General features: G+C 40.7%; 1 protein-coding gene across 1 annotated transcript in view; it reads left to right on the top strand.

Annotated features, from left to right (window-relative positions):
• Nucleotides 1–175: 175 nt before the first annotated feature.
• The window catches only part of LOC137295982 (RING-type E3 ubiquitin-protein ligase PPIL2-like), a 36,398-nt gene continuing 13,967 nt past the window's right edge, over nucleotides 176–22,606 (top strand). Inside the window, exons 1-16 of the mRNA XM_067827603.1 lie at nucleotides 176–588; nucleotides 750–854; nucleotides 1,135–1,197; nucleotides 1,470–1,521; nucleotides 2,861–2,912; nucleotides 3,185–3,276; nucleotides 4,476–4,565; nucleotides 5,051–5,126; nucleotides 5,553–5,662; nucleotides 6,745–6,789; nucleotides 7,422–7,497; nucleotides 8,022–8,128; nucleotides 9,431–9,520; nucleotides 9,731–9,764; nucleotides 10,028–10,145; nucleotides 13,815–13,871. Coding sequence (XP_067683704.1) covers nucleotides 557–588; nucleotides 750–854; nucleotides 1,135–1,197; nucleotides 1,470–1,521; nucleotides 2,861–2,912; nucleotides 3,185–3,276; nucleotides 4,476–4,565; nucleotides 5,051–5,126; nucleotides 5,553–5,662; nucleotides 6,745–6,789; nucleotides 7,422–7,497; nucleotides 8,022–8,128; nucleotides 9,431–9,520; nucleotides 9,731–9,764; nucleotides 10,028–10,145; nucleotides 13,815–13,871 — 1,199 coding nt within the window. The 5' untranslated portion in view covers nucleotides 176–556. The remainder of the gene's footprint in view (nucleotides 589–749; nucleotides 855–1,134; nucleotides 1,198–1,469; nucleotides 1,522–2,860; nucleotides 2,913–3,184; nucleotides 3,277–4,475; nucleotides 4,566–5,050; nucleotides 5,127–5,552; nucleotides 5,663–6,744; nucleotides 6,790–7,421; nucleotides 7,498–8,021; nucleotides 8,129–9,430; nucleotides 9,521–9,730; nucleotides 9,765–10,027; nucleotides 10,146–13,814; nucleotides 13,872–22,606) is intronic.

Below are 22,606 nucleotides of genomic sequence, written 5' to 3'. Positions count from 1 at the left end.
TTAAACAGCTTGTTCCTTTTGCTACAATAATCGGTTGAAATTTCGAACGGCAAAATACCAGTGGTAGGTGTCCAGTAATATTTGCATAGCGACAATATCCAGCAAAGCTGCTCCAAGTCGCTTTATTTTCTCCCTCGACCGCTGGATGTCAGTCTCAGCGGCACACTACATTGTCAATCTCAACTGCCGGGGCAACAAAACTCTTGCAGCCATTAGGCACACCTAGTTATTACGGCTTTCCCATCCTTGCGAGGTATCCATACACAGCTTGGTGGACTGGGTCACACTACGTTGTACAACTAGGTGTTTGGACGTATTCATGTGGCCACCATCTGGTCATTTTCGCATACACATTTCGAAAATGATATTATGAGCAAAGCGTCAGTATTTAATCTGTCTGCTGTTGCGCAGTCCGGAGCGAACAAACATGTGGATGTTTATAAATAGACTACTTTCTTTTTTTTAACCAATGAAATGAGGAAGCAGCTTAAGTGCGCAGCTGTTGTATACCCAAGAGAGAAACTTCCGCTTGTTGACTTGAGTGCGGAAAGTCAAAATGGGAAAGAAACAGCATCAGAAAGATAAACTGTGAGTAGATCTATGTGGTGGACGAATGACACTAACATAATTTATAAAACCACAGGATACATATTGTAACATTTGTTTTTGTCCACACAGAGCGTTCCTCGCGTATCCCACACCGACAACGTTTGTTCTCATTTCGATCACACCATTGGCATTGTTGACAGGTACCTGACCACCACCGAGTGGAGGAACGAGTGGGGTGGCTACAAGGGGAAACAGAACGCCGGACAAAATGCCAGATTTAGGAGGTTACCATTTCATTGCTGCAGGTATGTGCACCGCATTTTTTCTGTGTAAGTGAAAACAATCGGCTGAGAATTTTTAAAACTAGACTCTAACATTTTGTCGTTTTAACAGATGAAAATATATAACCTTATGAATCGTCTCATGACTTTCCATATAAGTAACTACCACTTCATAGCCTTGTCTAAATTTGAAAATTTGAAATGTAATTGTGTTTGCACGACTGACAAATAATATTTTCTAGCAAATGTTCAAAGCTTTGTTCGCATAATTAAGCTTACATGCTTGTCTATGCTCATGTTTCAGCCTGTCTCTGCAGCCATTTGAACATCCTCTGTGCACAAAGGAAGGAATCATTTTTGACCTGATGTAAGGTTTTCAAACAGAAACTGATAACTAGTTATGACAAACACATGTGGGCCATGTGAAGGATGTGTCATCATTGTAATAGTCAACCTTCCTTCATTATGAGGCAAATATGATGTATATAAAATATATTTTACGTTGAATACAATAACAAGTCAGCAGTTGATGTATTATTCATTATGTACTGTTAAGATATCACCAAAAAGGCCTTTGGATTGTTTTGAACATCAGTAGTATTATGGAGTTTTTCATTTGTGCATCTTCTTTTTTTTCAGGAACATCTATCCTTTCTTGAAGAAGTATGGAGTGAGCCCTGTTACTGGAGAGGTTTGTTCTAACAGGGATACTTGCTTATATTTCGTCTGTACATTCTGAAAGAAGCAATAACAAGCTGTTTCAACTCGATTTATAATGTTAGCCTTGGTTTTTCTGTTTGGACAGACTAGTTATGGCATGCACAGAATGGAGACTGAGGTTTAAGATGAACATTACACAAATCTGTAGCTAATTGACTGAAATTACCTCCCCTGGGAGGATGTTCAAAAAAGTTACATGATGGCATCAATATAATCTAACAGTAACAAGCATTTGTTTTGTGTGCACAGCACTGCTACACCACACGATAGTATTACATACCTGACATATTGTTGATAGTATTACATACATGATGGCATCAACATAATCTAACAGTAACAAGCATTTCTTTTTTTTAGTGCACAGCACTGCTACACCACTCGATAGTATTACATACCTGACAACTAATTGTTGTCAAGACATAGTGTTATTAACTGGTACTGAATTAAAGTAAAGAACATTTGAATAAATTACAACATTGTTCAGTGATACTCTACAGTGTAATGTAACACAATTAAGTTAAAGGTGGAGTAAATTATATATATGTGATTGTCTTTTATATTGAATTTAGTCATTTGCATGTGAAAAACTGTATTTATAGGACAGATATCATTGACTGTGTGTGCAAGAAACAGCTTGGTTTTAATATTTAATCTCATCTTGACAAATTTCAGTAACTGTTAAATACTAGTACTATTGTCTGTTCAATGGCTAAGATCATTTGTCTTTTTGTATTTATTTTATTAAATGACAGGGTTACTTTTCGCTATTTACCACCTGCACTGGTGTATGCTAACAAAGCCCTGTGTTGGTTACCTTCAATAATAGGTTGCCTCGGTGCAGGTAACAATAAATCCTGCAACATCTTAAAGCTGTCATCGTGTGTTTTAATTGTGTGCTGTTTGGAAATAGTATGTTTTTCTCTGTGTGACTTGTGACACCGTTAACGTTCATGTACACACAGATATACTACATTGCAGTAATATAACTGAAATCTGTAAATTAAAGTAATGCCCACACTGAATTGATTGTCATCATGGGGTCAGATTCTGTTCAGTCTATCTGATACTGAGTACTTGTTATGAACATTGCTAAACAAGTTTGTACCAGAACCAGTGACATTATTTGATGGTGCAACCCAAATTTCGATGGTGCAGCCAAACCTATAATCCAGGTTCCACTCAGTGTAGACACTTAAAACAAAAATTTAAAAAAAATTAACTAACCCCAAATCACACCCTGAATGATTTGTTCCAGCATCGATAAGTCTTTTATAATGTGACTCTAACTTGTTCTTGACTTCTGTTTTAAGAAAATGACCTCCAAGGATCTGACCAAGCTGACATTTCACAAGAATTCTGAAGGTAAATCTCACAGAGTTGCAAAGTTGGCCGTTGTTAAGTGCCTCAAGCAGATATGCATGTATGTCCAAGAAGACGCATCTTCTTTCTGCCGGATTGTAGCATCCCCATGTATGCTTCCCCCAATGACAATTGGTATATTTAATGTGTTTCCCTTGTTCAGACTGTGCAAAGTGTTTCCCTACAACAAATTGTATGACTTTTTTCCTAACTGACAGACTGTACAATGTGTTCCCAGCAACATATTCTATAACAGTCTTTTCTGCTTGTTGCAGGTCGCTATCACTGCCCGGTCACCTTCAGGATTTACAATGAGAACACTCACATAGTGGCCATCAGGACCACAGGCAATGTTTATTCCTATGAGGTAAAACTACAACATACGTTCATCAACTTTCCCATATCCAGATGCTGTGAATCTGCATTAGATCAACATTCATTCTGAAGTCTTTGTGTTACCAAAATGTAGCTATCCCCCTTTGTGCATTTAGCGTGAAGCAGGGGATATTGTATTAGGCTCCGTACATAAGTATGAGTTGGAATGTCTGAAGAACTATTGACTAGATTCATTTAATATGTGGCACTTAGGTGCATAACAATATGTGAATGGTTCCAGTCAGGTCTGGTGACCTTGACCTTCAATTCAAGGTCATAAGGGGACTTTGCCATTTTACCCTTCTGAGGGAGTTATCTCAAGAACTCTCCACTAGATTTTCTTCATATTCACTTACAAAAGTGGGGAACCACAGGACTCCTGTCAATAAAATTATGAGTCCTTGTTGTAAACATGGTAGAGTATTGATATGGTGTCAGAGACTGGAGTGAATCATTGGTCATGACTGATGGCTGAAATAACAAACATAGATAACCAGGGCTGTAATGATGCATCAAACTATCGATGGATTGCAATCATAGAGTCTCTAATGCATTGGTAGAATGTGTGTCAGTCCACCCCTGTAACCTGTGAACTGTCCACTTGATCTGTGTTTCAAGTTTCTTGTCACCTATTAAAAGAGAGTGAAACTACTTCAAACTTGCTTTTATTTAATATGAACAATACATTCTTTTTGGAAATGACTTTAAATCAGTTAATTCAAGGAGAGAAAAACTAAGTAGTATTGCAGTAGTTGGCTGCAATAGACTATCATTCATACAATAGTTGTTTCTCCCCAACAGATAACTACTGTATATGAACCCGTGAAGGTCCCAGGGTAGAATAGGCCTTCAGCAACCCATGCTTGCCATAAAAGGTGACTATGCTTGTCATAAGAGGTGACTAACGGGATTGTTTCCCAATTGTGCTGATCGATGCTCATGTTTTTGATCACTGGATTGTCTGGTCTAGCCCCAATTATTTACAGACTGCTACCACATGGCTGGAATATTGGTGAATGCAGTGTGAAACTAAACTCACTCACTACTGTATATACGATGTACGTACACTCTTGGTATTTTGGTGAGTCTCTCTGGTTGCAGTATTGGGATTTTCTGAGTCCATTCTCTACATTTGTGCATACTGGTCACACATTTGTAGATTGAGTAAGATCCTGTTTGTGTTTGTTTCAGGCTGTGGAGAGGCTGAATCTGAAAGTGTCCAACCTGAGAGATCTTTTGACTGACGAACCATTTACAAGGAAGGATATTATTACCGTCCAGGTATGAAGACAGCAGGAAATGTCTAACATTATGTAAAGGTGCTCAGTCAAAACATCGACTAGGGGTGAAATGGTAAACCATGGTATTTTGTCTTCAGTTTGGTATACCATAGTGTGATCAAACATTTGTTATTTTCTCTTTTCGCTTTGTCATTTTATTAACGTTTTTACATCCTTTATAAATCTTTTTTCTGAAAGGAAGTAAATCAAATAATTTTGTTGAAATCCATCTTTGTTTTTGTACTACAAGTCACAATGGCTGCCCCGAGGCCTAAGAGTAGGAGAGCAAGGACTGAGTTGATTCTTGAATATAACCCTGTATAAGCATACATGTCACTGTGTTTGTTTAATTTTGTCTGTTTTGTGTGTGGTTTGATTTTTGATTGAGTGGTTGTGAGTAGGTTAAACCCTGGTGTATGTTATTAAGATCATCTCACCTGGGATAGCCATTGTATTTAGTGATATGTAGAAGTGTTCTGGTTTCAGGATCCTACAAACTTGGACAAATTCAACTTGTCAGACTTCTACCATATCAAAAACAACTTGAAAGTTCCTGATGAAGGTGAGGGCCATTTAGTGGTCATTTGGAAGATCAATGTTAGAACTGGTCTTCATCAACCCATGCTTGTACGATGCAACTAACATGATCGGGTGGTCAGGCTTGCTGACTTGATTGGCACATGTCATCATATCCTAGATGATTGATGCTCAGGATGTTTATCACTAGATTGTCTGGTCCAGGCTCTATCATTTACAGACTGCCTCCATGTAGCTGGAATATTGCTGAGTGTGATGTACAACTAAACTCACTCACTCACTCATGTGGGACCTGGTGACATTCTCAGTGGTGCAAAGGTGGTGAGTTAGCCTTGTGGTTATAGCATTTACTTGTCAAACTGAAGACAGGGTACAGTGTGTGAAGCCCATTTCTTGTGTCCCTCGCTATGATGTTGCTGGCATATTGCTAAAAGTCTTTGATTGTGTACAGACGGTGACCAATCAGACCCCAAGTACCGCCTGAAGAACATCAACTCTGAGGCCCGGGATACACTGGAGGAACTGGACCGCGACTACAAGCCCAAGGATCTTCACCTGCTGGTATGTAGAGACATCGGTAATCCTTAGCCTTACCAGGAACCTTAGACAACCAGTGAACGCGAATGAATTTCTTTTACCCTGATTACATTCAATGGTTGTTGTTGGGTTCACTAAACTGATTATGTTTGAGCTTTCATGTGGTGTCGGATTTCACCAAAATGTGAAATGTCCTAGATCGAACTTTGGTTGTACTTATATGCCATGATGGTCTAAAACATATGAAAAGTGATGCAGGCCATTGCCCACTCAGTATGCACCATATGTGAGTGTCAAATGTTGAAATGGTTTTAAACCTATGGGAAGGAGCTCATTATCGCAGGTATTTCTAGAGACAAAGACTGAAACAATCAACAGTCATTCATTCTCATGCACCTGACCTAAAGTAGATATTTATAATGAATTTTTGATGATGTATTTTTCAGCAGATTACGTTTCTGTTCGTAGAAATTCTTGTGAAAATTGTGAAATTTATCGTGAGTGATACAATTTGGCATTGGTCTGCTAGATACATGCACACAAAGACTGTAGATTTGGACCAATTGCTAAGTGATAGTGTATGCTGTAATGACAAGTGTATGTTTGTCAAATGTTGAATGATATGCTACAAACAGTAAGTGTGGGAACACTCTAAAATCTGATAGTCACATATAAACTTAAACGTGGTAGAGTCATTTTATACTGTAAGGTGAATGAGACAGTTTGTGTGTCGAAAATGAGGAGTTTAGAAATGACATGTTCACATGCAGTGAAGCAACTGGTACAATATTTATTGAGTTTAAATGACATAACCCAGTGTCAGACAGTGAAAAACAAGGGTGGTGAAACACACCAGCACCATGTTTGATTCAAGCGCCCAAACACAACAGCCAAGTGTGTGTGGAAGACAGACTTCCAAACTTACCACCAAGATGTAATATTTATTGTTTCCATGACAACAACATTTGGTTAAACTGGAGTGTATTTCAAATTCCTTCCTGATATTCTACATCCTGGTTAGTAGTGTTCAGATGTTTCAAGTGGTACGTATTTCACTGTGTACAGCTTAATCTACCATTTCTCATGTTACATCGTGCCGTTTTCAGGGCATTACAAACGAGCAGAAAGTCAAGGCCGACAAGTTCAATTCTGTAAGTATGCACAATGTTTGTTTTGTTTTCATCTTTCGCTACATCATATTTCCTTCAATATGAGGTCTACCTGTTAAGTACTGGGTTGGAATTGAACTTCTGCAGCTCATGCTTGTTGTACTAGGCAGGTCTGAGAAGATCCGTGTTAGAACTGGTCCTCGGCAAATCATGTTTGTTGTAAGAGGTGGACCTTTGAAGATATGGTTTTGAATTCGCCTTCAGTAGCCCATGCTTGTCTCTTGGCTGACCAGGAAAGATCTGAAGTAGAACTGGTCTTCAGTAACCCATGGTTGTCATAAGAGACGACCAACAGGATCAGATGGTCAGTCTTGCTGACTTGGCTGACATGGGTGATCACATCCCAGTTGATTAGGCTCATGCTATTGATCACTGGATTGGAATATTGCTGACTGTGGCGTTAAACAACAACTAACAAACATTATGCTGCCCCACTGTCATCCCAATTGTGTAGATCTGTGCTCGTGCTGTTGATCATTGGATTGTCTGGTTCAGACTTGATTATTGGTTATTTACAGACCGCCACCATATTGCTGGAATATTGCTGAGTGTGGCGTACCACTAAACTCACTCACTTACATGTGTAATGTAGCATGTAAATACTTACTGACTAGGCATCCTACTCAACTGGTGCAGTAGCAGCTTCCTTTACGTCCACAGCAGTGACCCCACAGACAGAGCAGGAGTCAGGTACGGTCATATTTACTAATGGAACAGAGATTTATGTTGTATTTTTGTGCCAGCAGTCAAACTCTTAGCTGGTACTGAGGTATTTCAGTGGTACAAACATGAAAAATGACCCCTGTATTTAAGTAAATCCACTGTATTCATAATTTATCCAACATTTTGTTTAACTATTTCTGATCAGACAATGCAAATGTGCTAAGGTTGTTTTTGTTTAATTAAATCCAAATCTGAAAACTGGTTGACTGGCAACACAAGAGGAATTGGTTTAATGTGTTTATTGTGCTCAACATCTTGCAAACATTTCACCTTGTTTTATGTGTCTTCTTTGAGAGGCATTTTAGAAGTTGCAATAATGAAGGATAGTCTGTTTCTTTATTGCAATAAGTGTGGCGTTTCAGAGCAGGTGGTAGCAAGTAGTATCAAGCAAGTCATATGTCTTATATGTCATCTGAAATGAGTGGAAAAGATTTGAAATATGCTCCTGAGAACAAGCTGTCAGACAAGCTGCCTATCTGTTCTGTTTTCAGCTCTCATACATGAAGATGTGTTGAGATATGAGCGAGTCCACAAGAAGGGCTATGTGAGGATGGTGACCAGCCACGGTGCCCTCAACTTGGAGCTCTTCTGTGACATGGTGGGCAACCATTGAATCAAATTTTAAGATTTATCTTTCTGAAAAATCCGTGTACCCAGCTGCCTGGTTGCTCATCCTTGTGTACCTTTGAATCCAAAACATGGTTGGTAATGCATGGTTTAAAATTATGACGGAAGAGGGAAAAACAGAAGCGTAATTTTTAGGGCTACAACGAATACACTATGTGGCGAATATGATATGTATTATGAAGATTGGGTTACAAATTTGAATAATTATTCATGAATTCAATGAATGATTGATGCACAATATGGAACCCTCAGGTTGACTAAATTTGTCATAGTAATAACCAGTGATCTGACATGACACTCAAATTTGGTGTGTATTAGACTAATAGTTCTAGTGCACAGTACCATGTGCAGCCTTTGCAAACTGACATTACTTACATTACTGCAAGGCTAGTACATATTCCATTCTTGCTTGTCTCACTTTGGAAATGACAGAAGGTCTCAGCTGAGACATGCTCCATTAAAACTTAATAAATGTAAGTAATCATTCATATTTGTTTCTGGTGATCACAAATAACAAACTGTGTTCATGAATGGCTACAGTTTGATTTAACAAATATACTTGTATCGTAATAGCCGTAGTATTTTTGTATATTTCTCGTAACCTGTATAGTATGCTGGATGGTATAGATCAATACATCAGTAAGTCTGTAATGGTAGACATAGAACAATATGTCTGACTGCAGATGTGGATTGATGCATCACAAATTTACCCTTGACATGATATATCATATACATTGTTGCTGAGCAGGAAAGTTTAAGATCAGAACATCAGAAGTGAGTGAAATATTACTTTGTGTTGTTATTGCTTTAAGATACATCAAACTATTGATAGATTGCAGTTGGCGAGTTTCCAATAACAATTAATCAATGGTAAGAACAAAAGACTATCGATGCGTCGTTTTGTATGTGTGACTATTGATAGTTTGGAAACTGAATTCCATTATTGATAAATGTGCAGCGCAAAATAAAGGAAGTAAGTGATTTGTTCTCTTTGATTTAGAGTTATTTACAGTTAGTGTTTTTGTTTATTCTAGATGTGACCCTGAAGTTCTGGGTTTGAATATGGGCCTTCAGTAATCCATGCTTGTCATAAGATTCTACTAAAGCAATCGGTGGTCAGCCTCATTTACTTGGTTGACACGTCTTTGGTCCACAAATTCTGCTCATGCTGTTGATCACTGGATTGTCTGGTCCATAGTCAGTTATTATAAGACCACTGCCATATTGCTGTGCATTGCATAAAACTAAACTCACTCGCTCACTCATGTTCCAGGTGCCCAAGACTTGCGAGAACTTCATGCAGCTGTGTGTCCGTGGTTATTACAATGATGTGATTTTCCACCGGTCCATCAGGAACTTCATTGTGAGTGTTATGTTCAACATGTTCATGTTCATTCGTTCATACTTCATATTTTCAGGGTGATGTGGTAGTCTTCTGGTTAAAGCATCTTCTTGTCATGGGGCTAATCCCCACATGGGTACAATGTGTGAAGTCCACATTGCTAGAATATTGCTAAAAGTGGCTTAAGTCCTCTGTCACATGTTTGTAGTGCTTACTGACTTATTTCCCCAGATCCAAGGTGGAGATCCAACTGGTACAGGGAAGGGTGAGTAACTTTGGTACACTTCTTCCAAGTTAACCCTTATACTGTTTAACATGTCATTTACGCAAAGAAAAGGTATTTTCAGACTAACAATTTATAACATTGACGCCCTGATCAGGGACCGGATCAAGGATTTGGGAGAAAGAGGGTCCGCACATAGATCATTAGTCCGAAATGTTTGGTGAAAATGCTTTCTGGTAGGAGAGGGGTGATGTGCATGAAGTACATAACATTATAGGAATTCTGTAATGTTGTCTGTGATACAGGTGGACAGTCCTGCTGGGGTCCGGCCTTCAAGGATGAGTTCAAACCCAACTTGACCCACACAGGGAGAGGGGTGCTCAGCATGGCCAACAGTGGACCCAACACAAACAAGTCTCAATTGTGAGTAGTAGAGAGTGACACAACACTAGCTAGTAGTGCTGTAACGATGCATCCAACTATCAGTTTATTGCAATTGGTGAGACTCTGATAGCAATTAATTGATGATAGAAATGAAAACCTATTGATGAATGGATAGTATGTGTGACTATCAATAGTTTATTGCATGACTTTAGTTGATAAATGTGCAGCACAAAAGGAAGTGCCAGATTTGTTCACATTGATTAAGAATTATCCACCCCTGTTGCCTCTTAAACAGACATGGTGGAAGTTTGAAATTTCAATTAACAAAATGTTTATGTTTTAAGTGTTAACTTGATCTGGGTTTCAATGTATTAAAAGGTGGCCAGGTATTAAAAGAGACAGAAGCTATGTCAACTTGTTTTTATTTCATATAAGTTATACCTTCATTTTAGTAATGGTTTCAAATGAGAAAATAACTCACAGAGAAAAAACTATTGCAATAGTATTGCAACAGTTGGTTGCAATAGACTATCACTAGCACAACAGTATGTTCCAAAAGACTATCACTAGCACAACAGTATGTTGCAATAGACTATCACTAGCACAACAGTATGTTGCAATAGACTATCACTAGCACAGTAGTATGTTGCAATAGACTATCACTAGCACAGTAGTATGTTGCAATAGACTATCACTAGCACAACAGTATGTTGCAATAGACTATCACTAGCACAGTAGTATGTTCCAATAGACTATCACTAGCACAGCAGTATGTTGCAATAGACTATCACTAGCACAGTAGTATGTTGCAATAGACTATCACTAGCACAACAGTATGTTGCAATAGACTATCACTAGCACAGTAGTATGTTGCAATAGACTATCACTAGCACAACAGTATGTTGCAATAGACTATCACTAGCACAGTAGTATGTTGCAATAGACTATCACTAGCACAGTAGTATGTTGCAATAGACTATCACTAGCACAACAGTATGTTCCAAAAGACTATCACTAGCACAACAGTATGTTCCAATAGACTATCACTAGCAGCAGCACTATAGTATGTTCCAATAGACTATCACTAGCACAGTAGTATGTTGCAATAGACTATCACTAGCACAACAGTATGTTGCAATAGACTATCACTAGCACAGTTGTATCTTGCAATAGACTATCACTAGCACAACAGTATGTTGCAATAGACTATCACTAGCACAGTAGTATGTTGCAATAGACTATCACTAGCACAACAGTATGTTGCAATAGACTATCACTAGCACAGTAGTATGTTGCAATAGACTATCACTAGCACAACAGTATGTTGCAATAGACTATCACTAGCACAACAGTATGTTGCAATAGACTATCACTAGCACAACAGTATGTTGCAATAGACTATCACTAGCACAGTAGTATGTTCCAATAGACTATCACTAGCACAGTAGTATGTTGCAATAGACTATCACTAGCACAGTAGTATGTTGCAATAGACTATCACTAGGACAACAGTATGTTGCAATAGACTATCACTAGCACAGTAGTATGTTGCAATAGACTATCACTAGCACAACAGTATGTTGCAATAGACTATCACTAGCACAACAGTATGTTGCAATAGACTATCACTAGCACAGTAGTATGTTGCAATAGACTATCACTAGCACAACAGTATGTTCCAAAAGACTATCACTAGCACAACAGTATGTTCCAATAGACTATCACTAGCAGCAGCACTATAGTATGTTCCAATAGACTATCACTAGCACAGTAGTATGTTGCAATAGACTATCACTAGCACAACAGTATGTTGCAATAGACTATCACTAGCACAGTTGTATCTTGCAATAGACTATCACTAGCACAACAGTATGTTGCAATAGACTATCACTAGCACAGTAGTATGTTGCAATAGACTATCACTAGCACAACAGTATGTTGCAATAGACTATCACTAGCACAGTAGTATGTTGCAATAGACTATCACTAGCACAACAGTATGTTGCAATAGACTATCACTAGCACAACAGTATGTTGCAATAGACTATCACTAGCACAGTAGTATGTTGCAATAGACTATCACTAGCACAATAGTATGTTGCAATAGACTATCACTAGCACAACAGTATGTTCCAAAAGACTATCACTAGCACAACAGTATGTTCCAATAGACTATCACTAGCAGCAGCACTATAGTATGTTCCAATAGACTATCACTAGCACAGTAGTATGTTGCAATAGACTATCACTAGCACAACAGTATGTTGCAATAGACTATCACTAGCACAGTTGTATCTTGCAATAGACTATCACTAGCACAACAGTATGTTGCAATAGACTATCACTAGCACAGTAGTATGTTGCAATAGACTATCACTAGCACAACAGTATGTTGCAATAGACTATCACTAGCACAACAGTATGTTGCAATAGACTATCACTAGCACAACAGTATGTTGCAATAGACTATCACTAGCACAGTAGTATGTTGCAATAGACTATCACTAGCACAGTAGTATGTTGCAATAGACTATCACTAGCACAGTTGTATGTTCCAATAGACTATCTCTAGCACAATAGTATGTTGCAATAGACTATCTCTAGCACAATAGTATGTTCCAATAGACTATCACTAGCACAGTAGTATGTGGCAATAGACTATCACTAGCAGAATAGATTATCACTTGCACAATAGTGTGTTGCAATAGACTATTGCTATTGCAGTAGTTGTTACCCACACAATATTCATCCCTACTAACAAGTCTCCCTCCAAGTTCACAGTTGGAAACATTCATTACTGATTTCTTCCTCACAACACAGCAGTAAGTCCGCCTCTAATGTGTTAGTGTTCAAAATTAACTTTTTTATAAAGAGTGATGATGAGTACATGCCGTACGAAATGCGTAAGCCAGATACTCTCTAGCCAATCAGGCCCTATGTAGTCTGTTTCATTGCTATTTTTTATGAAGAAGCAAGTCCTTGCTACCTGGTTTTAAAAAAGGTGGCAAAATCTTTTACCTGTTAGCAGCATTTTTACCTGTTGTGTAAAATACTGTATGTAATCTTTTTATAGTGTGTTCAGTACCTCTGCATACTGCTATTTATCAAGTTATGCAAAAGTAATAGCTTTGCTTGTATTAGCAGGTGACATCTTATCACCCTTCAGCTACAGGAAATGTTGACTGTTCATTATCAAACATATGAAACAGTAATGTTATACTTTTGCACATGCGCGATGAGCTGACTGGTTCTTTGTCGCAATTATGAGGTATGTAAGTGACCAAGAAATGCTGTGATGAATAGTTTTTTTAAATTAGAATACCAGTATCGGTATGTTTACAAGTGAAAGTGCACAAGTGGAGATCTTACCTTTGAAAATGACCTTTAACTGGTTGCTACTCAGTTTTTTCCTTTTTCGGTAGCAACATAGGATTTTGAATAGCAAATTTGCATCCACAAAGCATTAATGTCTGGTCTCACCTCACTCAAGTGAGTTTGTTCAACATTGCCTCTGTTCATCCAGCAGAGGATGGGTACTTGGTGGGATAAGTCATGTGACTTCACCTTGTAGCGCCTCACAGGCAGTGTGGGATATCCGGGGTAATGATAAACAGATTGTGCTCTTTGAGCAGGATATGAAGCCTGGAGAAGGGTTTATAGTTTAATTTTACACATGCTTACTTAATATCATTGTATGATCTGTTTCAGCTTCTTCACATACAGGTCAGCCAGGCATCTAGATGGAAAACATGCTGTGTTCGGCAAGTGAGTGGCACTGATAGCTGGAATAGTCATCTACAATAGACAAATAATTGATGATCTGGTAGTTCTGGTAGAGATATGTACCTGGGATAAGTTAGGATTTATATGATTTAAAGCTCCATTAAAGAAGACGACATCACACTAACATTGTCCAAAAATACCCTTGACACACAAGACAATGGTTAACATATAGAGGCTGTTGTGAATGGTTTGGTTGTTGTTGGTTTGTTGTTTAATGCCACACTCAGCATTATTCCAGCAATGAGGCGGCAGTCTGTAAATACGCAAGTTTAGACCTCACAGTCTAGTGATCAACAGCATGAGCATCAGTCTGTGCAACTGGGATATGATTGCATGCGTCAGCTATGTCCTGACCACCCAATTCCATAAGTCGCCTTACATAACAAGCACTTCTAAACCGGATCTTCATAGGTATGTGAATGGCCTGTCTCCCAAGAACACTGAACAAGCAGATGGTGAAAGATGAACAAGTTTTATGCGTATTATTGCTCACAACTAGAGCCAGGCAGTTTAGGAAAACGAATTATCACTCTTGATGAAAATGAGGGATGTAGGAGTGATGTTTCTTGTTTTTTCAGTAGCCCAATGCTGTGATGTCATAAAGCTAATGATAATGCTGTGATTTGCTGAGATAACTGCTCAAGGAGATTAATGGCAATTTTTTTTTCAGAGAAATTTATTCTTTTACTGATAAGTGATGAAGAATGATTTTGAATGATAAGTAGTCTCGTGTCCTCTTATATGAAATGTATCAACACTCATTGATTACTGTAAAATTGTCCGTGGCAAGCAATGGATATTTGAACTTTAATCAATTTGTTTTGATGTGTTTGAGTAGTATAGGGAATGATAGTCCGAAAACACTTTTCAAAAACCCCCTCTAAAAAGCCTCATTTACTAAATGAGGCTTTGGTGGGACCATTAGCTCTTGCTATTATTACCCCTACTACAAAGCCACGCCATCACGTTTACCGTGACTTGGCAGGCGGTAACACTGTGCCGTACGGTACGATCAATAATTCTTCTCTTACAAATCCCCTACCCGGCCCATCCCTCAAGTAGTACAAGTTAGGTTCGTCGGCTTTTATATCCACTTTATCTATGTTGTAAGTTTTGACCGACCATATAGGATCGGTGGCTCGCTTACGGCTATCGCCCTCGTGTTCCCCCGGCTGGTATAGATACCTCACTAGGACCCTATCTGGTATCTGTTTCTCCTTTCCACGCAATGGAGCAGACGACTCTGCTAACACTGATTTTAGTTTGATAGCGTCTGCCGGTTTCTTACCGGTGAGACGAGTGACTTCATGGTTGATTGCCGACACCACCTCGGGTAACCTCGCTACCCATTCAGTCGATCGTTTTCCAGTGGTTGTCATTTCCCTAGCATATTGATGGCCGAACAAGCGCTCAGCCAAAGTCCTATTAAATCTCTCAACTATAGCTTGGCTGCGATGGGCTCCGGCCGTGCCACGTCTGACCTTTGTATCGTGTTTGGCTAGCAGTTGTGAAACGGCACCCATGAACTCCCGTCCTGGATCAACTTGCAGCTCTGTTGGCCAAGTCAGCGGGCTGCGTTTGTATATGCGTTCTAATCCTTTGGCTACTTTGGCTGAATCTTTCGTGGTCAAGGGTTCGGCTTCCTTGTAACGACTGGCTACGTCCACTACGGTTAAGGCATACTTGTACCTCTTATCATGAGGTAGGAACAGTAGGTCTGCCTGGTGAATGCTATTAGGTATGTTAATTCCGAAACTCCTTCTAGGTACATAGCGTGGCGCCGGCAAATAGATCTGCCACAGGGCTTGTTTTTCAAGCCACGCTTTGGCTTTCTCTGGTGATACTCGCGCCATTTTAGATAGCTTATCTACTGCGCTAGCTCCTTTCCAATATCCACGCGGGCTGTAATAAATAGCCTCAAATTTTTTCATGTCCATACGCGTATGTGTTTATACCATCAATAGCTATCCAACGTTTCGTGTCCATAGGCGATAGGGACGTCTTGTTTATAGTCAGTCCGTATATCTTATGTCCATCACTTCTAAGCGTGTTCATCTTATGTCTAAAGGTACGGGTCTTGAATAGAGCCTCCTTGAATCTGGCGTGTTTGATGTGTTGTTTCACCACATACTTCTTAACCCCCTTAGCCTTCCGGATCTCACTATTGTCGGCTTTCAATATGGAGTACATCTTAGGTCTCAAACCTATGTACTCAGCTATTGGCGTGCCAGCACACTCGTCCTTCATCTTACCTAGGACCTTTTTATTTACCGTGCTGTGCATGGTATGGGTCTTAGGGTAGTCGCTGGTGTCGTATAAATCGATGTGTTTTTTCATGTCCTCGTACACGTCCTCGGTTCGAATCTCCATCAGCAGGGAATCCGTGTCAGTGTACAGCACTTCGCACCTGTCGCCGTATTGTTTCTTGAGCTCGTTGTAGTAAAAGTCGTACATCAGGTGTTTGGATAAATCGAGGATACTCATCCCAACGTAAACAGGTCGGTTGAATTTTATGTGACTTTTCTTCATGTGTATGGCAACTAGGTCGTCTGTGAATATTTTATTACGGTTGAATGCCGGACTGGCTATCAATTTCCTGAGCTTGTCTTCCTCACTAGATCTAACCAGTTTCACGGTTACGCGTTTCCTCAGGTTTTCCATAGTCTTACCAAACACCGAGTTGTTCATGAGCTTGTAGAGATTTTTCTCAAAATCACTGGTGGCTTTTTTCCGTAGGTCTGTGTTCATTCTGATGTAGGGCTCCATCCATGGGCTCTGGTCGAACATGAGCACCCTGTGTATTTTGGTCAGCCTCATACCCAATGATAGGTACAGCTGTAGGTTGCGATAGTGAACTATGTACTTGGTCTTATTCATTAAGTTAGGCACGAGTTTCTCAACGTCCGCCACACGACCACCTGACAAGTTATGTTGGTACTCAGACATCCAGTCTGGGTTAACCTTCATACGTTCGGGTGCAAGGGGATAGCTGTTGTGCGATGCGTGTAATGCCTTGGGATACTCTAAGTCAACTTCGAGGATATACCCTTTGTTCGAATCTGGTGCAATACTCATAATATCAACGTTTGGTACCCATTCGAATCCTCCTGTAGGTAGATACTGGCTCATAGCCCAGCCGTACAGGTTATTTGCGTCGAGGTAGAGAATGTGATTGGTTGGTTTGTTAGGATCGTAACCTTTCACGTATTGATTATTTGCTTTAGCGTATCGTTTGGATGCCATGGAAATCCCACCTCGCAAGCCTTTCTCAATGAATAGGTGCATGTCGTAATCTGTGAGCAATTCCAAATTAACTCCGGTCTTTCTAAGCAAGGCGTCCCACGACAGACCTGGGCTGGTGTAATACCATGCGGGGTCGAGTTTATACTGCTTTAAACATGTTTGCCGAAACGTCTCGAACACGTCGGCTAACAGCAGTACATCTGTCCTCAAGTACAGATCGTGATAATCGCCAAGGTTCTTACAACCAAGTTTATTCCATACGTTAATCGCGTGCGAGTAATCGTCTCGTGAGACTGACGCCTCATTCAGCTTGCTATAAAAGCAGTCGATAGGAGGTAGTCTGGTCTCTGTGAACTTAGCCCAGCTATCCATGTACTCATATGGGTATACGCCCTTCCTCATGAGCAGGTGTCTAGTCTCGGCGTCTGTGTATCGATCGGTGATAGGGAAGGTATTGTTGGCCTTGACCAGACTGTCGAGTGACGACAGGAGGAATTGAAACGAGTCAATGAACCTAAGTCCGTTTAAGCTGAAGGAGATGTATCTCTCCATGTTGTTTGGGATGCACGATATATTACCATCGATTTTCGCGATGGCCTGCATGATCAAGTGAGAGTCGTATCCTCTCAAGTTGTGAAAGACAACGGGGATGTTTATTGTCTTAGGATTGATTTTAAGCTTGAGGTTGCACGCGTTGTGAGCGGCGCCTCTATACTTACCAGTTATGTGGCAGTGATCTCTCACCGAATCACCGTTAAGTGGTGAGTCACACACGTGACATTTAGTGCTACTAGCGTGAGCTATCTTGTCGGCTCTGGTCATACGCATGGGAGCGATTTTATACAATGCATTCCTAATAATTTTTTCTTCCTCCTGCAAGCACTTTAGAAACCTTTCAGCCGCGTCAGGACCCCTATACACTACCGGAGCTTTCGTTTCCCCGTCACAACGGACGACAATGTATCCAAACGAACAGGCTTTATGCTCTTGTGTTTTTTGTGTGAAACTCCCACTAGTGGATGATTCCCCAACCACTAAGGCTTCGAAGTCGGCATATATAATATAAGGCACAGACATTTGATTCTTGTGATTGTCGAATTTTAGGATATTTTCACCTTCCTTAGGCATTTCAACTCGTATGGCCGTCTGCCCAACACCTTGGCAATCCTCCAGGTGGGATTCTAATAAATCAGCCCGACTGAAACAGTGTAGGCATCGTACACAAAAGTGTTTTTCCCCAACGTGTTTCGACTGGTCGTGCAACAACCGGCTGAGATGTTTTATCCACGTGTAGTGATACGTTTCACCTTTTTGAATCATGAATAAATTAATAACTTGACAATCCTTCACCGGGCTGACCCTGTGTATTATTGTTGTATTACCTTCGTGTCCAAAGACATTTATAGCCAGATTATTCTGTTTTTCTACTTTAGTGATCTGGGATATTGGGGTGGGTTCATCTATACCATCCCAGTTGAGCCCATCGTCCTGTGGATAATTAGAAGGCCTGTTCGGATTAGTGGCAGCTGGAAATAAGGCTGACCTGATAGATAACCTCAAGCAATCGTTTCCTCTATTCTTAACGTTTACTATGGCTTGTTTGTTCTTATAGTAGGGAGGCAAGGCTAGGTATGACCCACCTCTGAACGGCACGTATTTAGCTATATCTAGATAGACATTATCGATTTTATCTACAGCCCACCCGGACCCCATGTGTGTGTAGCGTTCTAGGTATTCTCGTATCTGCTGAAAACTATTATCGATTGATGTGTCAATGGTCTCTGCATGTGTGACGACCTCTTGTTTACCTCGGAAGTAAGGTTGAACATACTCAGTGGTACTCCCAACCTGCTTATCGAGTGACATTTTCACTGTGATCTGAAACTTGATACTTCCTAGATTATTTAGTTCCTGGTTGACCTTATCAGCTATCAGAGGTTTAATATCTGTAATGTCTATGTTTCTATCAATGTGCATGCGCCAACCTCTCAAATAATTGCCTACGGCGTGCTCAGTGCGCACGAACTGTAGGTCAATAGCTCTATTCTGTCGTAATAATTCTAAAAGCTGTGGTTTTCTCATATGAGAATACCCACCTAAACCCAAATCGTGTGCCTCGGCTTTCAGTTGTTTTACAGTTGGACGTGCTACTGGGGTATGTGATAACAATGCAGTTAACCCGGCTTTCCCCAGTTTTGAATAACCCGTGTATCCAAGCTGTTTCGCTTGAGCTTTTAACTGTTTTACTGTAGGAGGGAGTTCTAAACCTAGTAATCTCAACAATGCTGGCTTCCGCATTCTAGAATACCCGATAACACCTCTCTGTTTTGCGACCCTCTTGAGCTCGCGCACAGTAGTCATTGTGTTTACACCTAAGAGAACTAATGTCTAATTGGTTCACAGTAAGGGGAGGTAACTCCTCCACTCTTGATAAAAAATATTTTATTTCTTGTAATCACTTATTAACCAAACTCGGTTTGTTGGCCACAATTCTCGTAAGTCTTCCAACAGCTTGTGTGAATCTATGTAGGCATCGATCAGTGTTTGGTTATTTGATAACAATTCGATTAACCCGGCTCTCCCCAGGTTTGAATAACGCCGGCATCCAAGCTGTTTTGCTATAGCTTTTAATTGTTTTACCGTAAGATAGGCTTCCATATTCAAGAATGTACAGTAGACATGTTTACACCTAAGAGAACCAATCTCTAATTGGATTTTATCTTGAGCAGTCGCCTACGTTCTTTTATGTAGTCTTTTTTATTCTCGTATATGAGTTGATGTCTGACTACGTTCGCTCCGTGAGCTTTACATAAACAGTAGTGCCCTTTAACCCCGATACCACACACAGAACACGTGTAGTTAGGACTTCCCATATGGAAACAACAGAACCCCTGATTCCTGCATTTCCTACCACAGGCCTCGGTCTTCCCCATAAGTATATATTCACATCGGTATGGAGCGGGTCTCATGTTTACTTATATAGGTATTTTAGTTTAATTGCTTAGCAACCAACGCAGTAGCTGCTATACCCAACACTATGAAGCCCAGTTCACGATTCATTTGCCCCTTGGATGGTGTGTAGTACTGAGCGAGTGTGGGTTTATTGAGCGCTTCCAATCGTTTACCAGTTAGTAGGTAGTATTCTTTCATTCCTTCATCGACATCGTTGAATGTTTTAATAGCATGGTTTTCACGCTTGAGTTGTTCGTTAATAAAATCGATCCTCTGGAGGCGTTTTTTAACGTACTCAGCCTGTGCTCTTTGTAATTTCTCAGTAGCGAGATCGTGCCGCTTCCTTTCTTCCTGTATTTCAGCCGCGTGATCATCTCGTAGTTTCGAGAAGAGGAAATTACTCCCGGAAAATGCCAGGGCATTCACTAACGCCCCACCGACCATCATAGCTATCGTGGCCATCCCTATATTTATTTCATTATATTATCAGGTATTATTCCTTGTTTTACTAGGATGTCTTTTGTGGCCATCGCCATACCAAGATTCATTATGAGCATACCCATATCCTGCAGGTTGAAATCTAGCTTGATAGTTGGTTGTTTAAGCACCATTTTAGTCAACCGAGCGTACCCTACGGCTAGACTGGCTACCACTGTGGCGTGGTATGCGTCATTGACGAACGTTTTCCCCTCAGACATTATGTATATGATATAAAATATTTTAAATTATAACATGATATGCGGGTCTACCATGGGGGATACCCCCATACCCCCACTGTTGGGGGTTACCTCACTGTTGGGTTGTGGCTCACTGTGGGAGGTGTATAACCATGTTATAACCACGGCAGCAGTTACGCCTACAGCCAACAACAGTCGGGTTGGGTTAGTCACTTTATGTTGGTTACACCACCGTTTTTTACCGGCAGCTACTCTCTTAGGATTCTTCTGTCTGGTTACTGTTGGAGGTACCTCCACTGAAGGGGTCACTGTTGGGGGTGGGGTCTCCTCCATCACTGTTGGGGGTACCTCCACTGGGGTTTCCTGTGCAGCATCCATCTATACTATTATTATTATTCTTTCTCTCAAATTGGCAATGTTTTGCCGTGATAATCGCCGCCGTCACTGGAGCCAACAACATACCATATTTGTGGTACAGCCCGCAGCTGATAGAGCTCACGGCGTGTTCGATAAAAGGGTCTTTATCAAGGTCCTCCCACAGGTAAAGTCGGCGCTCTGGTGGAATGGGAAGGAATTGTGATACAATACCGGTGTATATCTGGGTCATAGCCGATCCTATTGTCTTTGTCATTTCTGCTCCGAGCCGGGCCTCGTATCTAGCGTACAGCTTATCGATTTCTTCGGCTGACATTTTGTTAATTTTATCTGGAGTGTAGTCTCCAAAGTAATGTTTGGCTTTGCCGCCAACAGCCAACGCCACCAGTTTCTCTCGCTTGTCATCAGTGGGGCCTGCGGGCGACAATTGTTCGAGCAATTCCTCACACTCCATCTTATAATATAACAAGTAAGATTTAGTTTTAACTATATAATACCCGATGCAGACAAAACACAGAGAAATGAAAGTTAAGTTGCACACGACAAATACTTCGAATATCATAGCTATGCTTAGCATTTGCTTAGCTTTGCTTAGCTTTGCTTAGCTTTTACTTAGCTTTGCTTAGCAAACTATATATGCTACTGGTTGGTCGGTCTTTAGTACGAGCTTAGCGTGTTTAGTTTCAGAGAGCTGTTTCTTTACCCGTTCCCGTTCTAATTTACTCATCACATCGTTCTCTCTCAAACACTCCTCGAACGAATCCCTGTCCTTGCAGTGAAATAAGGCCACCCATCGCGTCTGCTCCCTGAGGTCTTTCAACACCGAGTTGAACTTCTGCGTTAGCACCCAAACGCTGTGATTTGCATGCCGGCCGGAGAAGGCCAGGTACGATAGCATGTCTCTCTTTTTTGTTATCTCGCGATTAGCGCTGCAGTCGTCCAGTATAAACAGCGTCGGTTCCCCTTTAAATTTCTCGTGAAGAGCTTTCAACCAGTCCTGCAGGCGTGTTCCAGGGTCGATTTTGTGTACGCCCGGGTCCGTCATCACCCAAGGTCGCGCGTACGTTTTATTCATGCTCAGAGTAGGGCACATGATAACGATGTTATCGAACACATCCTTGTAGTAACCCTCCAACATATCCAACACGAAAACGGTCTTCCCACAGCCAGTCTGCCCGCATATGATAGCGCAGTGTGGGTCAGTGGGGAGGTGGATGGTGGGGTACCCCCCACTAGTAGATGGCTTGCACGAATCTCCCATTGTCTATATTAAGTTGCGCGTCCATAATAACGTACAGATATAATTTCAACTTACCAGCGGTTTGAGCCTTCTTAGTAATCTGGATGGTTATCCCTTCGCTGCCGTTATCTATACGGCGCCCGCTACCGTGTAGTTTATCATCATCCGTGGATCGCATGTCCAACCATAGGGCGTACTTGGTGGTCAGGTATTCACCGATCTGCACGGAG

The sequence above is a fragment of the Haliotis asinina genome, chromosome 1 (genome assembly GCF_037392515.1).
Source record: "Haliotis asinina isolate JCU_RB_2024 chromosome 1, JCU_Hal_asi_v2, whole genome shotgun sequence".
In the NCBI taxonomy this organism is placed as follows: domain Eukaryota; kingdom Metazoa; phylum Mollusca; class Gastropoda; order Lepetellida; family Haliotidae; genus Haliotis; species Haliotis asinina.
The sequence above is the reverse complement of the archived record's forward strand: the minus strand, read 5'-3'. Positions and strand labels throughout refer to the sequence as shown.